The 24,857-nt window shown below is 53.7% G+C and overlaps 2 protein-coding genes across 2 annotated transcripts in view; one reads left to right on the top strand and one right to left on the bottom strand.

Moving 5' to 3' along the window:
- Positions 1-24,857, bottom strand: part of BOP1 (BOP1 ribosomal biogenesis factor) — a 60,627-nt gene that overhangs the window by 6,582 nt on the left and 29,188 nt on the right. The window lies entirely within an intron of this gene.
- Positions 300-24,857, top strand: SCX (scleraxis bHLH transcription factor). Its single transcript, XM_075352778.1, has 2 exons — positions 300-1,038; positions 24,445-24,857. Exons 1-2 carry the CDS (start codon positions 529-531, stop codon positions 24,481-24,483), a joined length of 549 nt encoding a protein of 182 aa, XP_075208893.1. The 5' UTR covers positions 300-528; the 3' UTR covers positions 24,484-24,857.

Here is a 24,857-nt window from a genome sequence, read left to right as displayed (position 1 = left end):
GATATCTTCCGCGCTCATAAGCTCCAGCCATGAGATGTGAATAACACCGCACAATATCACACACTGGAAAACACAACTGAGGGAAACAAATCCCCAAAAAGTGTTTGGTATTTCCAATAAGTTTCCAATCTAACGGTGAATTCCGAAAGAACCATGAGAGGGACCGATAAGGGTTAACGCTGCGCCTGGTTAGGAAGCACAGGCCAGTCTAGGCTGTTAAATCCCACAGCCGTCTGGGGACTCCCTTCCCCCCCTCTTCCAGCTTCCGATGGAGCCCCCCTCACTTGTGTCTGCTGCCGGCTGAGGGAGGAACCAGACTCACTCTCAAGGGTCACTATAAAAAGTCAATCACAGCTGCAGCTCCGCCAGACGGCTGCACTCCACACGTGCGAGATACCAGGACGCAGAGAGAGGAGGAGATGGACCGCGCGCCAGAGACACAGAGGAGGCAGTGACAGCGCCGGCCCGATCACAGGTGGAAATCAAACCTATAGAAGAGCACTCATCCCCCAGTGTCGCGGCTTCATCATGTCGTTTGCGATGCTCCGCCATGCCCCTCCTGCCCGCTTTCTCTACCCGGACATCAGCATGCTTTCTGACGATGAGGACAGTAGCAGTGACAGCTCCGGCTGTGGCGACAAAGGCTTCCATCACTCAGGAGGTGGAGGTAAAAGGGCAGATAAAAAGTGTCCGCGACTGCATCGAGAACCACGTCAGCGACATACGGCCAACGCCCGCGAGAGAGACCGGACCAACAGCGTCAACAACGCCTTCACCGCCCTGCGCACACTCATCCCCACCGAACCTGCGGACCGTAAGCTATCCAAGATAGAGACTCTACGCCTGGCGTCCAGCTACATCTCACATCTGGGAAATGTACTACTGCTCGGAGACACGTGTGGAGATGGACAACCCTGCCACACAAGCACGCCATACTACCCGCATCACCCCACCACTGCCAGCCCCAAACACCGGGAGCCCGAGCACGGCCAACCCAAGCAGATCTGCACCTTCTGCCTCAGCAACCAGAGGAAGCAGGTGAGCACCGCCCGCTGATGTGTCAGACGCCTCTGCGATGTCAGCTTATACCATCCTGTCCGTAAACGCGCTGCCCCAAGAGGGATCGCAGTGCCACCCAAAGAGCGCCGCGCTGCCCCAAGAGGGCCCGATGTGCTGCCCTGAGAGGACATGCCGTTGCCACACTACCCCAAGGAGGTCTGCTGTGCCGCCCCGAGATGGCCCGCCGCCCTGAGAGGGCCCGCTGAACCGCCCCAAAAGGGCCGCGCCTCCGCGATAGAGCCTGCAGCCATGCCACCCCAAGAAGGCCCGATGTGCTGGCCTGAAAGGGCCTGCCGTCGCCGCACTGCTCCGAGAGGTCCCATTGCCATACCGCCCCGAGAGGGCCTGCTGTGCCACACCACACTAAGAGGGCCCATCCTCCCTCACCCCCCTCCTGGGTATATACTATATACATCCCTACAGGACAGGACTAGAAGTGTCCGCTCCTCCTCACCCCCCTCCTGGGTATATACTATATACATCACTACAGGACAGGACTAGAGGTGTCCGCTCCTCCTCACCCTCCTCCTGGGTATATACTATATACATCCCTACAGGGAGGACTAGAGGTGTCCGCTCCTCCTCACCCTCCTCCTGGGTATATACTATATACATCACTACAGGACAGGACTAGAGGTGTCCGCTCCTCCTCACCCTCCTCCTGGGTATATACTATATACATCACTACAGGACAGGACTAGAAGTGTCCGCTCCTCCTCACCCCCCTCCTGGGTATATACTATATACATCACTACAGGACAGGACTAGAAGTGTCTGCTCCCCCTCACCCTCCTCCTGGGTATATACTATATACATCACTACAGGACAGGACTAGAAGTGTCCGCTCCTCCTCACCCCCCTCCTGGGTATATACTATATACATCACTACAGGACAGGACTAGAGGTGTCCGCTCCTCCTCACCCCCCTCCTGGGTATATACTATATACATCCCTACAGGGAGGACTAGAAGTGTCCGCTCCTCCTCACCCCCCTCCTGGGTATATACTATATACATCCCTACAGGGAGGACTAGAGGTGTCCACTCCTCCTCACCCCCCTCCTGGGTATATACTATATACATCCCTACAGGGAGGACTAGAGGTGTCCACTCCTCCTCACCCTCCTCCTGGGTATATACTATATACATCCCTACAGGGAGGACTAGAAGTGTCCGCTCCTCCTCACCCCCCTCCTGGGTATATACTATATACATCCCTACAGGGAGGACTAGAGGTGTCCGCTCCTCCTCACCCCCCTCCTGGGTATATACTATATACATCCCTACAGGGAGGACTAGAGGTGTCCGCTCCTCCTCACCCCCCTCCTGGGTATATACTATATACATCACTACAGGACAGGACTAGAAGTGTCCGCTCCTCCTCACCCCCCTCCTGGGTATATACTATATACATCACTACAGGACAGGACTAGAGGTGTCCGCTCCTCCTCACCCCCCTCCTGGGTATATACTATATACATCACTACAGGGAGGACTAGAAGTGTCCGCTCCTCCTCACCCCCCTCCTGGGTATATACTATATACATCACTACAGGACAGGACTAGAAGTGTCCGCTCCTCCTCACCCCCCTCCTGGGTATATACTATATACATCACTACAGGACAGGACTAGAAGTGTCTGCTCCTCCTCACCCCCCTCCTGGGTATATACTATATACATCACTACAGGACAGGACTAGAAGTGTCTGCTCCTCCTCACCCCCCTCCTGGGTATATACTATATACATCACTACAGGGAGGACTAGAAGTGTCCGCTCCTCCTCACCCTCCTCCTGGGTATATACTATATACATCACTACAGGGAGGACTAGAGGTGTCCGCTCCTCCTCACCCTCCTCCTGGGTATATACTATATACATCACTACAGGGAGGACTAGAGGTGTCCGCTCCTCCTCACCCCCCTCCTGGGTATATACTATATACATCACTACAGGGAGGACTAGAAGTGTCCGCTCCTCCTCACCCTCCTCCTGGGTATATACTATATACATCACTACAGGGAGGACTAGAAGTGTCCGCTCCTCCTCACCCCCCTCCTGGGTATATACTATATACATCACTACAGGGAGGACTAGAAGTGTCCGCTCCTCCTCACCCCCCTCCTGGGTATATACTATATACATCACTACAGGGAGGACTAGAAGTGTCCGCTCCTCCTCACCCCCCTCCTGGGTATATACTATATACATCACTACAGGGAGGACTAGAAGTGTCCGCTCCTCCTCACCCCCCTCCTGGGTATATACTATATACATCACTACAGGACAGGACTAGAAGTGTCCGCTCCTCCTCACCCCCCTCCTGGGTATATACTATATACATCACTACAGGGAGGACTAGAAGTGTCCGCTCCTCCTCACCCCCCTCCTGGGTATATACTATATACATCACTACAGGACAGGACTAGAAGTGTCCGCTCCTCCTCACCCTCCTCCTGGGTATATACTATATACATCACTACAGGACAGGACTAGAAGTGTCCGCTCCTCCTCACCCCCCTCCTGGGTATATACTATATACATCACTACAGGGAGGACTAGAAGTGTCCGCTCCTCCTCACCCCCCTCCTGGGTATATACTATATACATCACTACAGGACAGGACTAGAAGTGTCTGCTCCTCCTCACCCCCCTCCTGGGTATATACTATATACATCACTACAGGGAGGACTAGAGGTGTCCGCTCCTCCTCACCCCCCTCCTGGGTATATACTATATACATCACTACAGGGAGGACTAGAGGTGTCCGCTCCTCCTCACCCCCCTCCTGGGTATATACTATATACATCACTACAGGGAGGACTAGAAGTGTCCGCTCCTCCTCACCCCCCTCCTGGGTATATACTATATACATCACTACAGGGAGGACTAGAGGTGTCCGCTCCTCCTCACCCCCCTCCTGGGTATATACTATATACATCACTACAGGGAGGACTAGAGGTGTCCGCTCCTCCTCACCCCCCTCCTGGGTATATACTATATACATCACTACAGGGAGGACTAGAAGTGTCCGCTCCTCCTCACCCCCCTCCTGGGTATATACTATATACATCACTACAGGACAGGACTAGAAGTGTCCGCTCCTCCTCACCCCCCTCCTGGGTATATACTATATACATCACTACAGGGAGGACTAGAGGTGTCCGCTCCTCCTCACCCCCCTCCTGGGTATATACTATATACATCACTACAGGACAGGACTAGAAGTGTCCGCTCCTCCTCACCCCCCTCCTGGGTATATACTATATACATCACTACAGGGAGGACTAGAAGTGTCCGCTCCTCCTCACCCCCCTCCTGGGTATATACTATATACATCACTACAGGACAGGACTAGAAGTGTCCGCTCCTCCTCACCCCCCTCCTGGGTATATACTATATACATCACTACAGGGAGGACTAGAAGTGTCCGCTCCTCCTCACCCTCCTCCTGGATATATACTATATACATCACTACAGGGAGGACTAGAAGTGTCCGCACCTCCTCACCCCCCTCCTGGGTATATACTATATACATCACTACAGGACAGGACTAGAAGTGTCCGCTCCTCCTCACCCCCCTCCTGGGTATATACTATATACATCACTACAGGGAGGACTAGAAGTGTCCGCTCCTCCTCACCCTCCTCCTGGGTATATACTATATACATCACTACAGGACAGGACTAGAAGTGTCCGCTCCTCCTCACCCCCCTCCTGGGTATATACTATATACATCACTACAGGACAGGACTAGAAGTGTCCGCTCCTCCTCACCCCCCTCCTGGGTATATACTATATACATCACTACAGGACAGGACTAGAAGTGTCCGCTCCTCCTCACCCCCCTCCTGGGTATATACTATATACATCACTACAGGACAGGACTAGAAGTGTCCGCTCCTCCTCACCCTCCTCCTGGGTATATACTATATACATCACTACAGGGAGGACTAGAAGTGTCCGCTCCTCCTCACCCCCCTCCTGGGTATATACTATATACATCACTACAGGGAGGACTAGAAGTGTCCGCTCCTCCTCACCCCCCTCCTGGGTATATACTATATACATCACTACAGGGAGGACTAGAAGTGTCCGCTCCTCCTCACCCCCCTCCTGGGTATATACTATACACATCACTACAGGGAGGACTAGAAGTGTCCGCTCCTCCTCACCCTCCTCCTGGGTATATACTATATACATCACTACAGGACAGGACTAGAAGTGTCCGCTCCTCCTCACCCTCCTCCTGGGTATATACTATATACATCACTACAGGACAGGACTAGAAGTGTCCGCTCCTCCTCACCCCCCTCCTGGGTATATACTATATACATCACTACAGGGAGGACTAGAAGTGTCCGCTCCTCCTCACCCCCCTCCTGGGTATATACTATATACATCACTACAGGACAGGACTAGAAGTGTCCGCTCCTCCTCACCCCCCTCCTGGGTATATACTATATACATCACTACAGGGAGGACTAGAAGTGTCCGCTCCTCCTCACCCTCCTCCTGGATATATACTATATACATCACTACAGGGAGGACTAGAAGTGTCCGCACCTCCTCACCCCCCTCCTGGGTATATACTATATACATCACTACAGGACAGGACTAGAAGTGTCCGCTCCTCCTCACCCCCCTCCTGGGTATATACTATATACATCACTACAGGGAGGACTAGAAGTGTCCGCTCCTCCTCACCCTCCTCCTGGGTATATACTATATACATCACTACAGGACAGGACTAGAAGTGTCCGCTCCTCCTCACCCCCCTCCTGGGTATATACTATATACATCACTACAGGACAGGACTAGAAGTGTCCGCTCCTCCTCACCCCCCTCCTGGGTATATACTATATACATCACTACAGGACAGGACTAGAAGTGTCCGCTCCTCCTCACCCCCCTCCTGGGTATATACTATATACATCACTACAGGACAGGACTAGAAGTGTCCGCTCCTCCTCACCCTCCTCCTGGGTATATACTATATACATCACTACAGGGAGGACTAGAAGTGTCCGCTCCTCCTCACCCCCCTCCTGGGTATATACTATATACATCACTACAGGGAGGACTAGAAGTGTCCGCTCCTCCTCACCCCCCTCCTGGGTATATACTATATACATCACTACAGGGAGGACTAGAAGTGTCCGCTCCTCCTCACCCCCCTCCTGGGTATATACTATACACATCACTACAGGGAGGACTAGAAGTGTCCGCTCCTCCTCACCCTCCTCCTGGGTATATACTATATACATCACTACAGGACAGGACTAGAAGTGTCCGCTCCTCCTCACCCTCCTCCTGGGTATATACTATATACATCACTACAGGACAGGACTAGAAGTGTCCGCTCCTCCTCACCCTCCTCCTGGGTATATACTATATACATCACTACAGGGAGGACTAGAAGTGTCCGCTCCTCCTCACCCCCCTCCTGGGTATATACTATATACATCACTACAGGACAGGACTAGAAGTGTCCGCTCCTCCTCACCCTCCTCCTGGGTATATACTATATACATCACTACAGGACAGGACTAGAAGTGTCCGCTCCTCCTCACCCCCCTCCTGGGTATATACTATATACATCACTACAGGACAGGACTAGAAGTGTCCGCTCCTCCTCACCCCCCTCCTGGGTATATACTATACACATCACTACAGGACAGGACTAGAAGTGTCCGCTCCTCCTCACCCTCCTCCTGGGTATATACTATATACATCACTACAGGACAGGACTAGAAGTGTCCGCTCCTCCTCACCCTCCTCCTGGGTATATACTATATACATCACTACAGGGAGGACTAGAAGTGTCCGCTCCTCCTCACCCCCCTCCTGGGTATATACTATATACATCACTACAGGGAGGACTAGAAGTGTCCGCTCCTCCTCACCCCCCTCCTGGGTATATACTATATACATCACTACAGGACAGGACTAGAAGTGTCCGCTCCTCCTCACCCCCCTCCTGGGTATATACTATATACATCACTACAGGGAGGACTAGAAGTGTCCGCTCCTCCTCACCCCCCTCCTGGGTATATACTATATACATCACTACAGGGAGGACTAGAAGTGTCCGCTCCTCCTCACCCCCCTCCTGGGTATATACTATATACATCACTACAGGGAGGACTAGAAGTGTCCGCTCCTCCTCACCCTCCTCCTGGGTATATACTATATACATCACTACAGGACAGGACTAGAAGTGTCCGCTCCTCCTCACCCTCCTCCTGGGTATATACTATATACATCACTACAGGACAGGACTAGAAGTGTCCGCTCCTCCTCACCCCACTCCTGGGTATATACTATATACATCACTACAGGGAGGACTAGAAGTGTCCGCTCCTCCTCACCCCCCTCCTGGATATATACTATATACATCACTACAGGGAGGACTAGAAGTGTCCGCTCCTCCTCACCCCCCTCCTGGGTATATACTATATACATCACTACAGGGAGGACTAGAAGTGTCCGCTCCTCCTCACCCCCCTCCTGGATATATACTATATACATTACTACAGGGAGGACTAGAAGTGTCCGCTCCTCCTCACCCCCCTCCTGGGTATATACTATATACATCCCTACAGGGAGGACTAGAGGTGTCCGCTCCTCCTCACCCCCCCTCCTGGGTATATACTATATACATCACTACAGGGAGGACTAGAAGTGTCCGCTCCTCCTCACCCCCTCCTGGGTATATACTATATACATCACTACAGGACAGGACTAGAAGTGTCCGCTCCTCCTCACCCCCCTCCTGGGTATATACTATATACATCACTACAGGGAGGACTAGAAGTGTCCGCTCCTCCTCACCCCCTCCTGGGTATATACTATATACATCACTACAGGACAGGACTAGAAGTGTCCGCTCCTCCTCACCCCCCCTCCTGGGTATATACTATATACATCACTACAGGACAGGACTAGAGGTGTCCGCTCCTCCTCACCCCCCTCCTGGGTATATACTATATACATCACTACAGGACAGGACTAGAAGTGTCCGCTCCTCCTCACCCCCCTCCTGGGTATATACTATATACATCACTACAGGACAGGACTAGAAGTGTCCGCTCCTCCTCACCCCCCTCCTGGGTATATACTATATACATCACTACAGGACAGGACTAGAAGTGTCCGCTCCTCCTCACCCCCCTCCTGGGTATATACTATATACATCACTACAGGACAGGACTAGAGGTGTCCGCTCCTCCTCACCCCCCTCCTGGGTATATACTATATACATCACTACAGGGAGGACTAGAGGTGTCCGCTCCTCCTCACCCCCCTCCTGGGTATATACTATATACATCACTACAGGGAGGACTAGAGGTGTCCGCTCCTCCTCACCCCCCTCCTGGGTATATACTATATTCATCACTACAGGGAGGACTAGAAGTGTCCGCTCCTCCTCACCCCCTCCTGGGTATATACTATATACATCACTACAGGACAGGACTAGAGGTGTCCGCTCCTCATCACCCCCCTCCTGGGTATATACTATATACATCACTACAGGACAGGACTAGAAGTGTCCGCTCCTCCTCACCCCCCTCCTGGGTATATACTATATACATCACTACAGGGAGGACTAGAGGTGTCCGCTCCTCCTCACCCCCCTCCTGGGTATATACTATATACATCACTACAGGGAGGACTAGAAGTGTCCGCTCCTCCTCACCCCCTCCTGGGTATATACTATATACATCACTACAGGACAGGACTAGAGGTGTCCGCTCCTCCTCACCCCCTCCTGGGTATATACTATATACATCACTACAGGACAGGACTAGAGGTGTCCGCTCCTCCTCACCCCCCTCCTGGGTATATACTATATACATCACTACAGGGAGGACTAGAGGTGTCCGCTCCTCCTCACCCCCCTCCTGGGTATATACTATATACATCACTACAGGACAGGACTAGAGGTGTCCGCTCCTCCTCACCCCCCTCCTGGGTATATACTATATACATCACTACAGGGAGGACTAGAAGTGTCCGCTCCTCCTCACCCCCCTCCTGGGTATATACTATATACATCACTACAGGGAGGACTAGAAGTGTCCGCTCCTCCTCACCCCCTCCTGGGTATATACTATATACATCACTACAGGACAGGACTAGAGGTGTCCGCTCCTCCTCACCCCCCTCCTGGGTATATACTATATACATCACTACAGGACAGGACTAGAAGTGTCCGCTCCTCCTCACCCCCCCTCCTGGGTATATACTATATACATCACTACAGGACAGGACTAGAAGTGTCCGCTCCTCCTCACCCCCCTCCTGGGTATCTATATATATAATTGCCTTATTCTGTCTGTCTGTCTGTCTGTCTGTCTGTCTATCTGTCTGTCTGTCTGTCTGTCATGCTCCGAAATTGTGTCCTTACGGTGACACAAAGCTGATTGGCCGCTGGGCTCGCCATGGCCCCGCCCCCCCCACACGGATTGGCCTCTCGCCCCGGCTCTCTGCAGGCCCCGCCCCCCTCACGCAATGCACGCTCGCTCTGCCCCAACTGACACGGAGCCGCGACTCCCAGGTGAGTACACACACACACATCAGATCACACTCACTCTCACACTCACTCTCACACATCACATCCACACACTCACAACATGCTGGGATATCGCTTGCTTCTACACCGGCTCCGTCACGATCCCAGCAGCGCCAGACATAACCTTGCGATGCTGGCATCTTGACGGAGGCCGTGAAAGCTGGTAACCATTATACACATCGGGTAACTAAGGTCCCTTAGTTACCCGATGTGTATCATAGTTACCAGTGTACACCGGCTCACACTCACTCTCACACACATCACATCGCATCCACACATCTAGGTCCTGCAACGGCGGAAAATACAGACACATAACAGCACACACATAACAGCACACACATAACAGCACACACACATACACACACACACACATACACACACACAAATCAGATCACACACACCTCACACATCACATCGCATCCACATACTCACAACATCCTGGGATATCGCTTGCTTCTCGGCGGCGGGACTGTGCTGTTGTGATCTTCCAGGACCTGCGGGAGGATCACATGGCCAGAAGCATGTGATATCCCCGGATGTTGTGAGTATAAGCGCGTATGTGCGATATCGTCAGTGTCTGTGTGTGTGAGTGTATGCGATCGGGTGTGTGTGAGTGTATGCGATCGGGTGTGTGTGAGTGGATGCGATCGGGTGTGTGTGAGTGGATGCGATCGGGTGTGTGTGAGTGGATGCGATCGGGTGTGTGAGTGTCGGCAGAGGAGCACGGCGTGCTGGAGGAGGCTGGGAGCACAGAGGCTGATCATGGGGAAGGCTGGGAGGAGAGAGGCTGATGCTGGGGGAGGCTGGGAGGGGGAGGCTGGGACGAGGGAGGCTGATGCTGGTGGAGGCTGATGCTTGGGGAGGCTGATGCTGGGGGAGGCTGGAAGGAGAGAGGCTAATGCTGGTGGAGGCTGATGCTTGGGGAGGCTGATGCTGGGGGAGACTGGGAGGGGAAGGCTGATGCTGAGGGAGGCTGGGAGGAAGGAGGCTGGGAGGAGAGAGGCTGATCCTGGGGAAGGCTGGGAACGGGAGGCTGATGCTGAGGGAGGCTGGAAAGAGAGAGGCTGATGCTGGGGGAGGCTGGAAGGAGAGAGGCTGATGCTGGTGGAGGCTGATGCTTGGGGAGGCTGATGCTGGGGGAGACTGGGAGCGGAAGGCTGATGCTGAGGGAGGCTGGGAGGAAGGAGGCTGGGAGGAGAGAGGCTGATCCTGGGGAAGGCTGGGAAGGGGAGGCTGATGCTGGGGGAGGCTGGAAGGAGATAGGCTGATGCTGGTGGAGGCTGATGCATGGGGAGGCTGATGCTGGGGGAAACTGGGAGCGGAAGGCTGATGCTGAGGGAGGCTGGGAGGGGGAGGCTGGGAGGAAGGAGGCTGGGAGGAGAGAGGCTGATCCTGGGGAAGGCTGGGAAGGGGAGGCTGATGCTGAGGGAAGCTGGAAGGAGAGAGGCTGATGCTGGGGGAGGCTGGAAGGAGAGAGGCTGAGGCTGGGAGGAGAGAGGCTGATGCTGGGGAAGGCTGATGCTGAGAGAGGCTGGGAGGGGAAAGCTGATGCTCGGGAAGGCTGGGAGGACGGAGGCTGGGAGGAGAGAGGCTGACCCTGGGGAAGGCTGGGAGAGGGAGGCTGATGCTGTCGGAGGCTGATGCTGGGGGAGGCTGGAAGGAGAGAGGCTGATGCTGGTGGAGGCTGATGCTTGGGGAGGCTGGGAGAGGGAGGCTGATGCTGAGGGAGGCTGGGAGGAGGGAGGCTGGGCGAGGTTGGCTGAGAGAAGAGAGGCTGATGCACACACACACACACACACACACACACACACACGCGCGCGCACTGCACAACACACCACACACACACACACACACTGGGAACCACAAACAACTGCCCTACACAGACACCCACACACACAGACAACGCTGCACACACACAACACGCAACACACAAACACCGCGGCACACACAAATATACGCACATACCGCACAACACACACATTGCACAAAACATACCTCCCCCCAAAACACACCACACACACACAAACCGCGCAACACACACACACAACGCTACAGACACACAGCGCTCCACAAACAACGCAACACACGCAACACACATACAACACCGCTCTCACCCCCCGTCACACCCAGACAACACCCAGAACATGTACAGCGCCTACACAAACACTTGGTAACTAGACACAACAACATCTATATATATATATATAACAAAAATCATACATGAACTACACAATACGTAAATTCTAGAATACCCGATGCGTAGAATCGGGCCACCTTCTAGTATACTATATACATCACTACAGGACAGGACTAGAAGTGTCCGCTCCTCCTCACCCCCCTCCTGGGTATATACTATATACATCACTACAGGGAGGACTAGAGGTGTCCGCTCCTCCTCACCCCCCTCCTGGGTATATACTATATACATCACTACAGGGAGGACTAGAAGTGTCCGCTCCTCCTCACCCTCCTCCTGGGTATATACTATATACATCACTACAGGACAGGACTAGAAGTGTCCACTCCTCCTCACCCCCCTCCTGGGTATATACTATATACATCACTACAGGACAGGACTAGAAGTGTCCGCTCCTCCTCACCCCCCCTCCTGGGTATATACTATATACATCACTACAGGACAGGACTAGAAGTGTCCGCTCCTCCTCACCCCCCTCCTGGGTATATACTATATACATCACTACAGGACAGGACTAGAAGTGTCCGCTCCTCCTCACCCCCCTCCTGGGTATATACTATATACATCACTACAGGGAGGACTAGAGGTGTCCGCTCCTCCTCACCCCCCTCCTGGGTATATACTATATACATCACTACAGGGAGGACTAGAAGTGTCCGCTCCTCCTCACCCTCCTCCTGGGTATATACTATATACATCACTACAGGACAGGACTAGAAGTGTCCGCTCCTCCTCACCCCCCTCCTGGGTATATACTATATACATCACTACAGGACAGGACTAGAAGTGTCCGCTCCTCCTCACCCTCCTCCTGGGTATATACTATATACATCACTACAGGACAGGACTAGAAGTGTCCGCTCCTCCTCACCCTCCTCCTGGGTATATACTATATACATCACTACAGGGAGGACTAGAAGTGTCCGCTCCTCGTCACCCTCCTCCTGGGTATATACTATATACATCACTACAGGGAGGACTAGAAGTGTCCGCTCCTCCTCACCCTCCTCCTGGGTATATACTATATACATCACTACAGGACAGGACTAGAAGTGTCCCCTCCTCCTCACCCTCCTCCTGGGTATATACTATATACATCACTACAGGACAGGACTAGAAATGTCCGCTCCTCCTCACCCTCCTCCTGGGTATATACTATATACATCACTACAGGGAGGACTAGAAGTGTCCGCTCCTCCTCACCCCCCTCCTGGGTATATACTATATACATCACTACAGGACAGGACTAGAAATGTCCGCTCCTCGTCACCCTCCTCCTGGGTATATACTATATACATCACTACAGGGAGGACTAGAAGTGTCCGCTCCTCGTCACCCTCCTCCTGGGTATATACTATATACATCACTACAGGGAGGACTAGAAGTGTCCGCTCCTCCTCACCCCCCTCCTGGGTATATACTATATACATCACTACAGGGAGGACTAGAAGTGTCCGCTCCTCCTCACCCCCCTCCTGGGTATATACTATATACATCACTACAGGGAGGACTAGAAGTGTCCGCTCCTCCTCACCCTCCTCCTGGGTATATACTATATACATCCCTACAGGACAGGACTAGAAGTGTCCGCTCCTCCTCACCCTCCTCCTGGGTATATACTATATACATCACTACAGGACAGGACTAGAAGTGTCCGCTCCTCCTCACCCCCCTCCTGGGTATATACTATATACATCACTACAGGGAGGACTAGAAGTGTCCGCTCCTCCTCACCCCCCTCCTGGGTATATACTATATACATCACTACAGGGAGGACTAGAAGTGTCCGCTCCTCCTCACCCCCCTCCTGGATATATACTATATACATCACTACAGGACAGGACTAGAAGTGTCCGCTCCTCCTCACCCTCCTCCTGGGTATATACTATATACATCACTACAGGGAGGACCAGAAGTGTCCGCTCCTCCTCACCCCCCTCCTGGGTATATACTATATACATCACTACAGGGAGGACTAGAAGTGTCCGCTCCTCCTCACCCCCCTCCTGGGTATATACTATATACATCACTACAGGGAGGACTAGAAGTGTCCGCTCCTCCTCACCCCCCTCCTGGATATATACTATATACATCACTACAGGGAGGACTAGAAGTGTCCGCTCCTCCTCACCCCCCTCCTGGATATATACTATATACATCACTACAGGACAGGACTAGAAGTGTCCGCTCCTCCTCACCCCCCTCCTGGGTATATACTATATACATCACTACAGGGAGGACTAGAAGTGTCCGCTCCTCCTCACCCCCCTCCTGGGTATATACTATATACATCACTACAGGGAGGACTAGAAGTGTCCGCTCCTCCTCACCCCCCTCCTGGATATATACTATATACATCACTACAGGGAGGACTAGAAGTGTCCGCTCCTCCTCACCCCCCTCCTGGATATATACTATATACATCACTACAGGACAGGACTAGAAGTGTCCGCTCCTCCTCACCCCCCTCCTGGGTATATACTATATACATCACTACAGGGAGGACTAGAAGTGTCCGCTCCTCCTCACCCCCCCTCCTGGATATATACTATATACATCACTACAGGGAGGACTAGAAGTGTCCGCTCCTCCTCACCCTCCTCCTGGGTATATACTATATACATCACTACAGGACAGGACTAGAAGTGTCCGCTCCTCCTCACCCTCCTCCTGGGTATATACTATATACATCACTACAGGGAGGACTAGAAGTGTCCGCTCCTCCTCACCCTCCTCCTGGGTATATACTATATACATCACTACAGGGAGGACTAGAAGTGTCCGCTCCTCCTCACCCTCCTCCTGGGTATATACTATATACATCACTACAGGGAGGACTAGAAGTGTCCGCTCCTCCTCACCCCCCTCCTGGGTATATACTATATACATCACTACAGGGAGGACTAGAAGTGTCCGCTCCTCCTCACCCTCCTCCTGGGTATATACTATATACATCACTACAGGGAGGACTAGAAGTGTCCGCTCCTCCTCACCCCCCTCCTGGGTATATACTATATACATCACTACAGGGAGGACTAGAAGTGTCCGCTCCTCCTCACCCCCTCCTGGGTATATACTATATACATCACTACAGGGAGGACTAGAAGTGTCCGCTCCTCCTCACCCTCCTCCTGGGTATATACTATATACAATCACTACAGGACAGGACTAGAAGTGTCCGCTCCTCCTCACCCCCTCCTGGGTATATACTATATACATCACTACAGGGAGGACTAGAAGTGTCCGCTCCTCCTCACCCTCCTCCTGGGTATATACTATATACATCACTACAGGGAGGACTAGAAGTGTCCGCTCCTCCTCACCCCCCTCCTGGGTATATACTATATACATCACTACAGGGACAGGACTAGAAGTGTCCGCTCCTCCTCACCCCCCTCCTGGGTATATACTATATACATCCCTACAGGGAGGACTAGAAGTGTCCGCTCCTCCTCACCCCCCTCCTGGGTATATACTATATACATCACTACAGGACAGGACTAGAGGTGTCCGCTCCTCCTCACCCCCCTCCTGGGTATATACTATATACATCACTACAGGACAGGACTAGAAGTGTCCGCTCCTCCTCACCCCCCTCCTGGGTATATACTATATACATCACTACAGGGAGGACTAGAAGTGTCCGCTCCTCCTCACCCCTCCTCCTGGGTATATACTATATACATCACTACAGGGAGGACTAGAGGTGTCCGCTCCTCCTCACCCCCCTCCTGGGTATATACTATATACATCACTACAGGGAGGACTAGAAGTGTCCGCTCCTCCTCACCCCCCTCCTGGGTATATACTATATACATCACTACAGGGAGGACTAGAAGTGTCCGCTCCTCCTCACCCTCCTCCTGGATATATACTATATACATCACTACAGGACAGGACTAGAAGTGTCCGCTCCTCCTCACCCTCCTCCTGGGTATATACTATATACATCACTACAGGACAGGACTAGAAGTGTCCGCTCCTCCTCACCCCCCTCCTGGGTATATACTATATACATCACTACAGGACAGGACTAGAAGTGTCCGCTCCTCCTCACCCCCCTCCTGGGTATATACTATATACATCACTACAGGGAGGACTAGAAGTGTCCGCTCCTCCTCACCCTCGCTCCTGGGTATATACTATATACATCACTACAGGACAGGACTAGAAGTGTCCGCTCCTCCTCACCCCCCTCCTGGGTATATACTATATACATCACTACAGGACAGGACTAGAGGTGTCCGCTCCTCCTCACCCCCCTCCTGGGTATATACTATATACATCACTACAGGGAGGACTAGAAGTGTCCGCTCCTCCTCACCCCCCTCCTGGGTATATACTATATACATCACTACAGGGAGGACTAGAAGTGTCCGCTCCTCCTCACCCTCCTCCTGGATATATACTATATACATCACTACAGGACAGGACTAGAAGTGTCCGCTCCTCCTCACCCTCCTCCTGGGTATATACTATATACATCACTACAGGACAGGACTAGAAGTGTCCGCTCCTCCTCACCCTCCTCCTGGATATATACTATATACATCACTACAGGACAGGACTAGAAGTGTCCGCTCTCCCCTCACCCTCCTCCTGGTATATACTATATACATCACTACAGGACAGGACTAGAAGTGTCCGCTCCTCCTCACCCTCCTCCTGGATATATACTATATACATCACTACAGGACAGGACTAGAAGTGTCCGCTCCTCCTCACCCTCCTCCTGGGTATATACTATATACATCACTACAGGACAGGACTAGAAGTGTCCGCTCCTCCTCACCCTCCTCCTGGGTATATACTATATACATCACTACAGGACAGGACTAGAAGTGTCCGCTCCTCCTCACCCCCCTCCTGGGTATATACTATATACATCACTACAGGGAGGACTAGAAGTGTCCGCTCCTCCTCACCCCCCTCCTGGGTATATACTATATACATCACTACAGGGAGGACTAGAAGTGTCCGCTCCTCCTCACCCCCCTCCTGGGTATATACTATATACATCACTACAGGGAGGACTAGAAGTGTCCGCTCCTCCTCACCCCCCTCCTGGGTATATACTATATACATCACTACAGGGAGGACTAGAAGTGTCCGCTCCTCCTCACCCCCCTCCTGGGTATATACTATATACATCACTACAGGACAGGACTAGAAGTGTCCGCTCCTCCTCACCCTCCTCCTGGGTATATACTATATACATCACTACAGGACAGGACTAGAAGTGTCCGCTCCTCCTCACCCCCCTCCTGGGTATATACTATATACATCACTACAGGGAGGACTAGAAGTGTCCGCTCCTCCTCACCCCCCTCCTGGGTATATACTATATACATCACTACAGGGAGGACTAGAAGTGTCCGCTCCTCCTCACCCTCCTCCTGGGTATATACTATATACATCACTACAGGGAGGACTAGAAGTGTCCGCTCCTCCTCACCCCCCTCCTGGGTATATACTATATACATCACTACAGGGAGGACTAGAAGTGTCCGCTCCTCCTCACCCTCCTCCTGGGTATATACTATATACATCCCTACAGGACAGGACTAGAGGTGTCCGCTCCTCCTCACCCCCCTCCTGGGTATATACTATATACATCACTACAGGACAGGACTAGAAGTCACTTCTGCACAGGTCTCTGTGGCCGGCAGACACCTAGGCCGTGAATTGCCATGACAACCGTGATTTCATGAGACACGGAGTACAATGTGAAGGAAATGATTCCTGGTTTGCTAGATATTTTTTTACACATAAATCTGAACATTGTGAGGTGCGTTAGTATTCAGCCCCTGTAGTCCTGAGTGACAGTCGCCCCCAGAAATCACATAATTCGTACATTTCCTGCTCCTGGGTGATTTCTCCTCATATAACCACTGCTGTTCTGTGAAGACCTCAGAGGTTTGTGTGAGATCCAACATCAGATAAACCAAGGAACACATGGGACAGGTCAGGGATAAAGAGAAGAGGAAAGCAGGGTTAGGTTATAGAAAATAGCCCAAGATGTGAACACCTCATGGAGCACTGATCAATCCATCATCCAATAATGGAAGGAGTACGACAACTGCAAACCTACAAAACATGGACGTCTACCAAAACTCACATCTCAAGAAGGAGAGAAGAGCCAAGAGGCCCATGCTCACCGGAGGAGCCACAGAGATCACAGCTCAGGGGAGAATCTGTCCACAGGACGAGCAGAGATCACAGCTCAGGGGAGAATCTGTCCACAGGACGAGCAGAGATCACAGCTCAGGGGAGAATCTGTCCACAGGACGAGCAGAGATCACAGCTCAGGAGGAGAATCTGTCCACAGGACAAGCAGAGATCACAGCTCAGGGGAGAATCTGTCCACAGGACGAGCAGAGATCACAGCTCAGGGGAGAATCTGTCCACAGGACGAGCAGAGATCACAGCTCAGGGGAGAATCTGTCCACAGGACGAGCAGAGATCACAGCTCAGGAGGAGAATCTGTCCACAGGACAAGCAGAGATCACAGCTCAGGGGAGAATCTGTCCACAGGACGAGCAGAGATCACAGCTCAGGAGGAGAATCTGTCCACAGGACAAGCAGAGATCACAGCTCAGGGGAGAATCTGTCCACAGGACGAGCAGAGATCACAGCTCAGGGGAGAATCTGTCCACAGGACGAGCAGAGATCACAGCTCCGGGGGAGAATCTGTCCACAGGACGAGCAGAGATCACAGCTCAGGGGAGAATCTGTCCACAGGACGAGCAGAGATCACAGCTCAGGGGAGAATCTGTCCACAGGACGAGCAGAGATCACAGCTCAGAGGGGAGAATCTGTCCACAGGACGAGCAGAGATCACAGCTCAGAGGGAGAATCTGTCCACAGGACAAGCAGAGATCAGAGCTCCAGAGAAGAATCTGTCACAGGACGAGCAGAGATCACAGCTCAGGGGAGAATCTGTCCACAGGACGAGCAGAGATCACATCCCAGAGGGGAGAATCTGTCCACAGGACGAGCAGAGATCACAGCTCAGGGGAGAATCAATCCACAGGACGAGCAGAGATCACAGCTCAGGAGGAGAATCTGTCCACAGGACGAGCAGAGATCACAGCTCAGAGGGGAGAATCTGTCCACAGGACGAGCAGAGATCACAGCTCAGAGGGAGAATCTGTCCACAGGACGAGCAGAGATCACAGCTCAGGGGAGAATCAATCCACAGGACGAGCAGAGATCACAGCTCAGGAGGAGAATCTGTCCACAGGATGAGCAGAGATCACAGCTCAGGGGGGAGAATCTGTCCACAGGACGAGCAGAGATCACAGCTCAGGGGAGAATCTGTCCACAGGACGAGCAGAGATCACAGCTCAGGGGAGAATCTGTCCACAGGACAAGCAGAGATCACAGCTCAGGGGGGAGAATCTGTCCACAGGACGAGCAGAGATCACAGCTCAGGGGAGAATCTGTCCACAGGACGAGCAGAGATCACAGCTCAGGGGAGAATCTCTCCACAGGACGAGCAGAGATCACAGCTCAGAGGGAGAATCTGTCCACAGGACGAGCAGAGATCACAGCTCAGGGGGAGAATCTGTCCACAGGACGAGCAGAGATCACAGCTCCGGGGGAGAATCTGTCCACAGGACGAGCAGAGATCACAGCTCAGAGGAGAATCTGTCCACAGGACGAGCAGAGATCACAGCTCAGAGGAGAATCTGTCCACAGGACGAGCAGAGATCACAGCTCAGGGGAGAATCTGTCCACAGGACGAGCAGAGATCACAGCTCAGAGGGAGAATCTGTCCACAGGACGAACAGAGATCACAGCTCCGGGGGAGAATCTGTCCACAGGACGAGCAGAGATCACAGCTCAGAGGAGAATCAGTCCACAGGACAAGCAGAGATCACAGCTCAGAGGGAGAATCTGTCCACAGGACGAGCAGAGATCACAGCTCAGGAGGAGAATCTGTCCATAGGACGAGCAGAGATCACAGCTCCGGGGGAGAATCTGTCCACAGGACTAGCAGAGATCACAGCTCAGGGGAGAATCTGTCCACAGGACGAGCAGAGATCACAGCTCAGGGGAGAATCTGTCCACAGGACGAGCAGAGATCACAGCTCAGGGGAGAATCTGTCCACAGGACGAGCAGAGATCACAGCTCAGGAGGAGAATCTGTCCACAGGACGAGCAGAGATCACAGCTCAGGAGGAGAATCTGTCCACAGGACGAGCAGAGATCACAGCTCAGGGGAGAATCTGTCCACAGGACGAGCAGAGATCACAGCTCAGGAGGAGAATCTGTCCACAGGACGAGCAGAGATCACAGCTCCGGGGGAGAATCTGTCCACAGGACTAGCAGAGATCACAGCTCCAGAGAAGAATCTGTCCACAGGACGAGCAGAGATCACAGCTCAGGAGGAGAATCTGTCCACAGGACGAGCAGAGATCACAGCTCAGGGGAGAATCTGTCCACAGGACGAGCAGAGATCACAGCTCAGAGGGAGAATCTGTCCACAGGACGAACAGAGATCACAGCTCCGGGGGAGAATCTGTCCACAGGACGAGCAGAGATCACAGCTCAGAGGAGAATCAGTCCACAGGACAAGCAGAGATCACAGCTCAGAGGGAGAATCTGTCCACAGGACGAGCAGAGATCACAGCTCAGGAGGAGAATCTGTCCACAGGACGAGCAGAGATCACAGCTCAGGGGAGAATCAGTCCACAGGACAAGCAGAGATCACAGCTCCAGAGAAGAATCTGTCCACAGGACGAGCAGAGATCACAGCTCAGGAGGAGAATCTGTCCACAGGACGAGCAGAGATCACAGCTCCAGAGAAGAATCTGTCCACAGGACGAGCAGAGATCACAGCTCCGGGGGAGAATCTGTCCACAGGACGAGCAGAGATCACAGCTCAGGAGGAGAATCTGTCCACAGGACGAGCAGAGATCACAGCTCCGGGGGAGAATCTGTCCACAGGACGAGCAGAGATCACAGCTCCAGGGGAGAATCTGTCCACAGGACGCACAGAGATCACAGCTCAGGGGGAGAATCTGTCCACAGGACGAGCAGAGATCACAGCTCAGGAGGAGAATCTGTCCACAGGACGAGCAGAGATCACAGCTCCGGGGGAGAATCAGTCCACAGGACGAGCAGAGATCACAGCTCCAGGGGAGAATCTGTCCACAGGACGCACAGAGATCACAGCTCCGGGGGAGAATCTGTCCACAGGACGAGCAGAGATCACAGCTCCAGGGGAGAATCTGTCCACAGGACGCACAGAGATCACAGCTCCGGGGGAGAATCTGTCCACAGGACGAGCAGAGATCACAGCTCAGGGGGAGAATCTGTCCACAGGACGCACAGAGATCACAGCTCAGGGGAGAATCTGTCCACAGGACGCACAGAGATCACAGCTCCGGGGGAGAATCTGTCCACAGGACGAGCAGAGATCACAGCTCAGGGGAGAATCTGTCCACAGGACGCACAGAGATCACAGCTCCGGGGGAGAATCTGTCCACAGGACGAGCAGAGATCACAGCTCTGGGGGAGAATCTGTCCACAGGACAAGCAGAGATCACAGCTCAGGAGGAGAATCTGTCCACAGGACGCACAGAGATCACAGCTCCGGGGGAGAATCTGTCCACAGGACGAGCAGAGATCACAGCTCAGGGGAGAATCTGTCCACAGGACGAGCAGAGATCACAGCTCAGGGGGAGAATCTGTCCACAGGACGAGCAGAGATCACAGCTCCAGGGGAGAATCTGTCCACAGGACGAGCAGAGATCACAGCTCAGGAGGAGAATCTGTCCACAGGACGAGCAGAGATCACAGCTCAGAGGAGAATCTGTCCACAGGACGAGCAGAGATCACAGCTCAGGAGGAGAATCTGTCCACAGGACGCACAGAGATCACAGCTCAGGAGGAGAATCTGTCCACAGGACGCACAGAGATCACAGCTCAGGAGGAGAATCTGTCCACAGGACGAACAGAGATCACAGCTCAGGAGGAGAATCTGTCCACAGGACGAGCAGAGATCACAGCTCAGGGGAGAATCTGTCCACAGGACGAGCAGAGATCACAGCTCAGAGGGAGAATCTGTCCACAGGACGAGCAGAGATCACAGCTCAGAGGGAGAATCTGTCCACAGGACGAGCAGAGATCACAGCTCAGGGGGAGAATCTGTCCACAGGACGAGCAGAGATCACAGCTCAGAGGGAGAATCTGTCCACAGGACGAGCAGAGATCACAGCTCAGGAGGAGAATCTGTCCACAGGACGAGCAGAGATCACAGCTCAGAGGAGAATCAGTCCACAGGACGAGCAGAGATCACAGCTCAGGAGGAGAATCTGTCCACAGGACGCACAGAGATCACAGCTCAGGAGGAGAATCTGTCCACAGGACGACTATTAGTCGCAGACTCCACAAATCTGGCACTGTGTGGGGGGCACAGCTCGTAGAGATTGATCCAAAGTGACTGGCAGCTGTAATTGCCACAAAAGGAGGCTCCACAAAGTACTGACTACAGGGGGTGAATAGTTTTGCACACTGAAGTTGTCTGTTATTTTGTCCCATTGTTGTTTGCTTCACAATAAAAAGAAAAGCAAATATTCACAGTCACTGCATTTTCTCTGCACTTCACAAATATTTGTACTTCGTGCTAGTATCACATTATGCCAAAAACATACACTTAATGGGAAAGGTCACGGGGTATGAATACTTTAAGGTACTGTATACACATCATTACAGGACTAGAAGTGTCCGCTGGTCCTCCCCGTCCTGCCTGTTGTTGCTATGGTTACTGGTGACAGACAGGTCAGGATCGGGGGCTGGGCTGCGTCTCTAGACTCCGCCATCCTCACACACCGAGTGCACAGAAGCTTTTGCCTAAAGTTTCCATCTTTAAAGTGGATTGTAAAATGTGGAAATGCACAAATACCAGAGCGATCGCGTCACCAGGAGGGGGTCAGGAACCACAACCAGCCGCCGCTCCGGCCCTTTAAACACCACAGACCTGAATGCAATATATTGTGCAGAAGCTGTGGCGAGACGGCCCTCCTCATGGTGGTGGTGCGGTGGGGGCACTGGCCCTCCTCATGGTGGTGGTGCGGTGGGGGCACTGGCCCTCCTCATGGTGGTGGTGCGGTGGGGGGACTGGCCCTCCTCATGGTGGTGGTGCAGTGGGGGGACTGGCCCTCCTCATGGTGGTGGTGCGGTGGGGGGACTGGACCTCCTCATGGTGGTGGTGCAATGGGGGGGACTGGACCTCCTCATGGTGGTGGTGCAGTGGGGGGGACTGGACCTCCTCATGGTGGTGGTGCGGTGGGGGGACTGGACCTCCTCATGGTGGTGGTGCAGTGGGGGGGACTGGACCTCCTCATGGTGGTGCAGTGGGGGGACTGGCCCTCCTCATGGTGGTGGTGCGGTAGGGGGACTGGCCCTCCTCATGGTGGTGGTGCAGTGGGGGGACTGGACCTCCTCATGGTGGTGCGGTGGGGGGATTGGCCCTCCTCATGGTGGTGGTGCGGTTGGGGGACTGGCCCTCCTCATGGTGGTGGTGCGGTGGGGGGACTGGCCCTCCTCATGGTGGTGGTGCGGTGGGGGGACTGGCCCTCCTCATGGTGGTGGTGCGGTGGGGGGACTGGCCCTCCTCATGGTGGTGGTGCGGTGGGGGGACTGGCCCTCCTCATGGTGGTGGTGCGGTGGGGGGACTGGCCCTCCTCATGGTGGTGGTGCGGTGGGGGGACTGGCCCTCCTCATGGTGGTGGTGCGGTGGGGGGACTGGCCCTCCTCATGGTGGTGGTGCGGTGGGGGGACTGGCCCTCCTCATGGTGGTGGTGCGGTGGGGGGACTGGCCCTCCTCATGGTGGTGGTGCGGTGGGGGGGACTGGCCCTCATCATGGTGGTGGTGCGGCGGTGGAAACGGCCCTCCTCATGGTGGTGGTGTGGTGGCGGGACCGGCCTTCCTCATGGTGGTGGTGGGACCGGCCTTCCTCATGGTGGTGGTGGGACCGGCCTTCCTCATGGTGGTGGTGGGACCGGCCCTCCTCATGGTGGTGGTGCGGCGGCGGAACCGGCCTTCCTCAAGGTGGTGGTGGGACCGGCCTTCCTCATGGTGGTGGTGGGACCGGCCCTCCTCATGGTGGTGGTGCGGCGGCGGAACCGGCCCTCCTCATGGTGGTGCGGCGGCGGAACCAGCCCCACTCGTGCTGGCGCGACGGCGGCGGTGGGACTGGCCCTACTTGTGGTGGTGGCACGGCGGCAGGACCAGCCTTACTCGTGGTGGTGCGGCGGTGGCGAGACCAGCACCCCTCGTGATGGTGGTGGTGCGGCGTCGGGACCAGCCCTCGCTCCAGATTAGGCCAGGTTCCTGCTCGGTCTTGCATGGTGTAACACTCTTACGTTACGTCCCTCGGACCCCTTCCCCACCCCTCTCCCGCTATTATAAATCGCCTCTCGCTGGTAGCAGATATAATTTCACAGTTTCAGACAAGGAAACAAAATTCTTTCAAAATAACGTATTCATCCTGCACAAAGCAGAGCGCATGTGGCAGCGCCGCCTGCAGGCCACACCGGGGGGTGCACAGGGGACTCATCACCGAGGTCTTCACAGGTTAACCCTTTCCTTCTTTCACTCTACAGGGAAAAGATCGAGAGAGGAAGACGACCATCAGAACCTAATGAAGGCTGCGGGGGGCACGGACCCCCCAGTGACACCCTGAAATCACGCAGTGGGTGAGAGACCAGACCAGTGAGCCAGGACGACAACCAAGAGGAAGAAGAGGGGGGGAAGACGCTCCCCCAAATCCAGGGCTCTAAAGTGAAGATGCCGAGCCTCCTGTCTGGGGGTCCCTTCTTGGAATATTGAGCTTGTGGAGGTCAGAGGGGCCGCACCAAGACCAGCAATGCCCTCCATGGTGGTCACCACAGAACTCTCATCCTATCCGTCCAGATGATCCTGGAGGGGGACTCCTCAGAGACCCAGCGGCCCCCATAAGACTATAGGACTGTGGACGCCGTGTATCCGTCTGTCGCTTCAATAAAGAGATGTTGTC

The sequence above is a fragment of the Anomaloglossus baeobatrachus genome, chromosome 6 (assembly GCF_048569485.1).
Source record: "Anomaloglossus baeobatrachus isolate aAnoBae1 chromosome 6, aAnoBae1.hap1, whole genome shotgun sequence".
Taxonomy (NCBI): domain Eukaryota; kingdom Metazoa; phylum Chordata; class Amphibia; order Anura; family Aromobatidae; genus Anomaloglossus; species Anomaloglossus baeobatrachus.
The sequence above is the reverse complement of the archived record's forward strand: the minus strand, read 5'-3'. Positions and strand labels throughout refer to the sequence as shown.

What these genes read in the sequence shown, in the direction of transcription:
- SCX (XM_075352778.1), top strand. Translation starts at nt 529, where the DNA reads ATGTCGTTTGCGATGCTCCGCCATGCCCCTCCTGCCCGCTTTCTCTAC. An exon ending in TCAGCAACCAGAGGAAGCAG is followed by an intron (nt 1,039 to 24,444) that starts GTGAGCACCGCC and finishes TTCACTCTACAG; the next exon opens with GGAAAAGATCGAGAGAGGAA.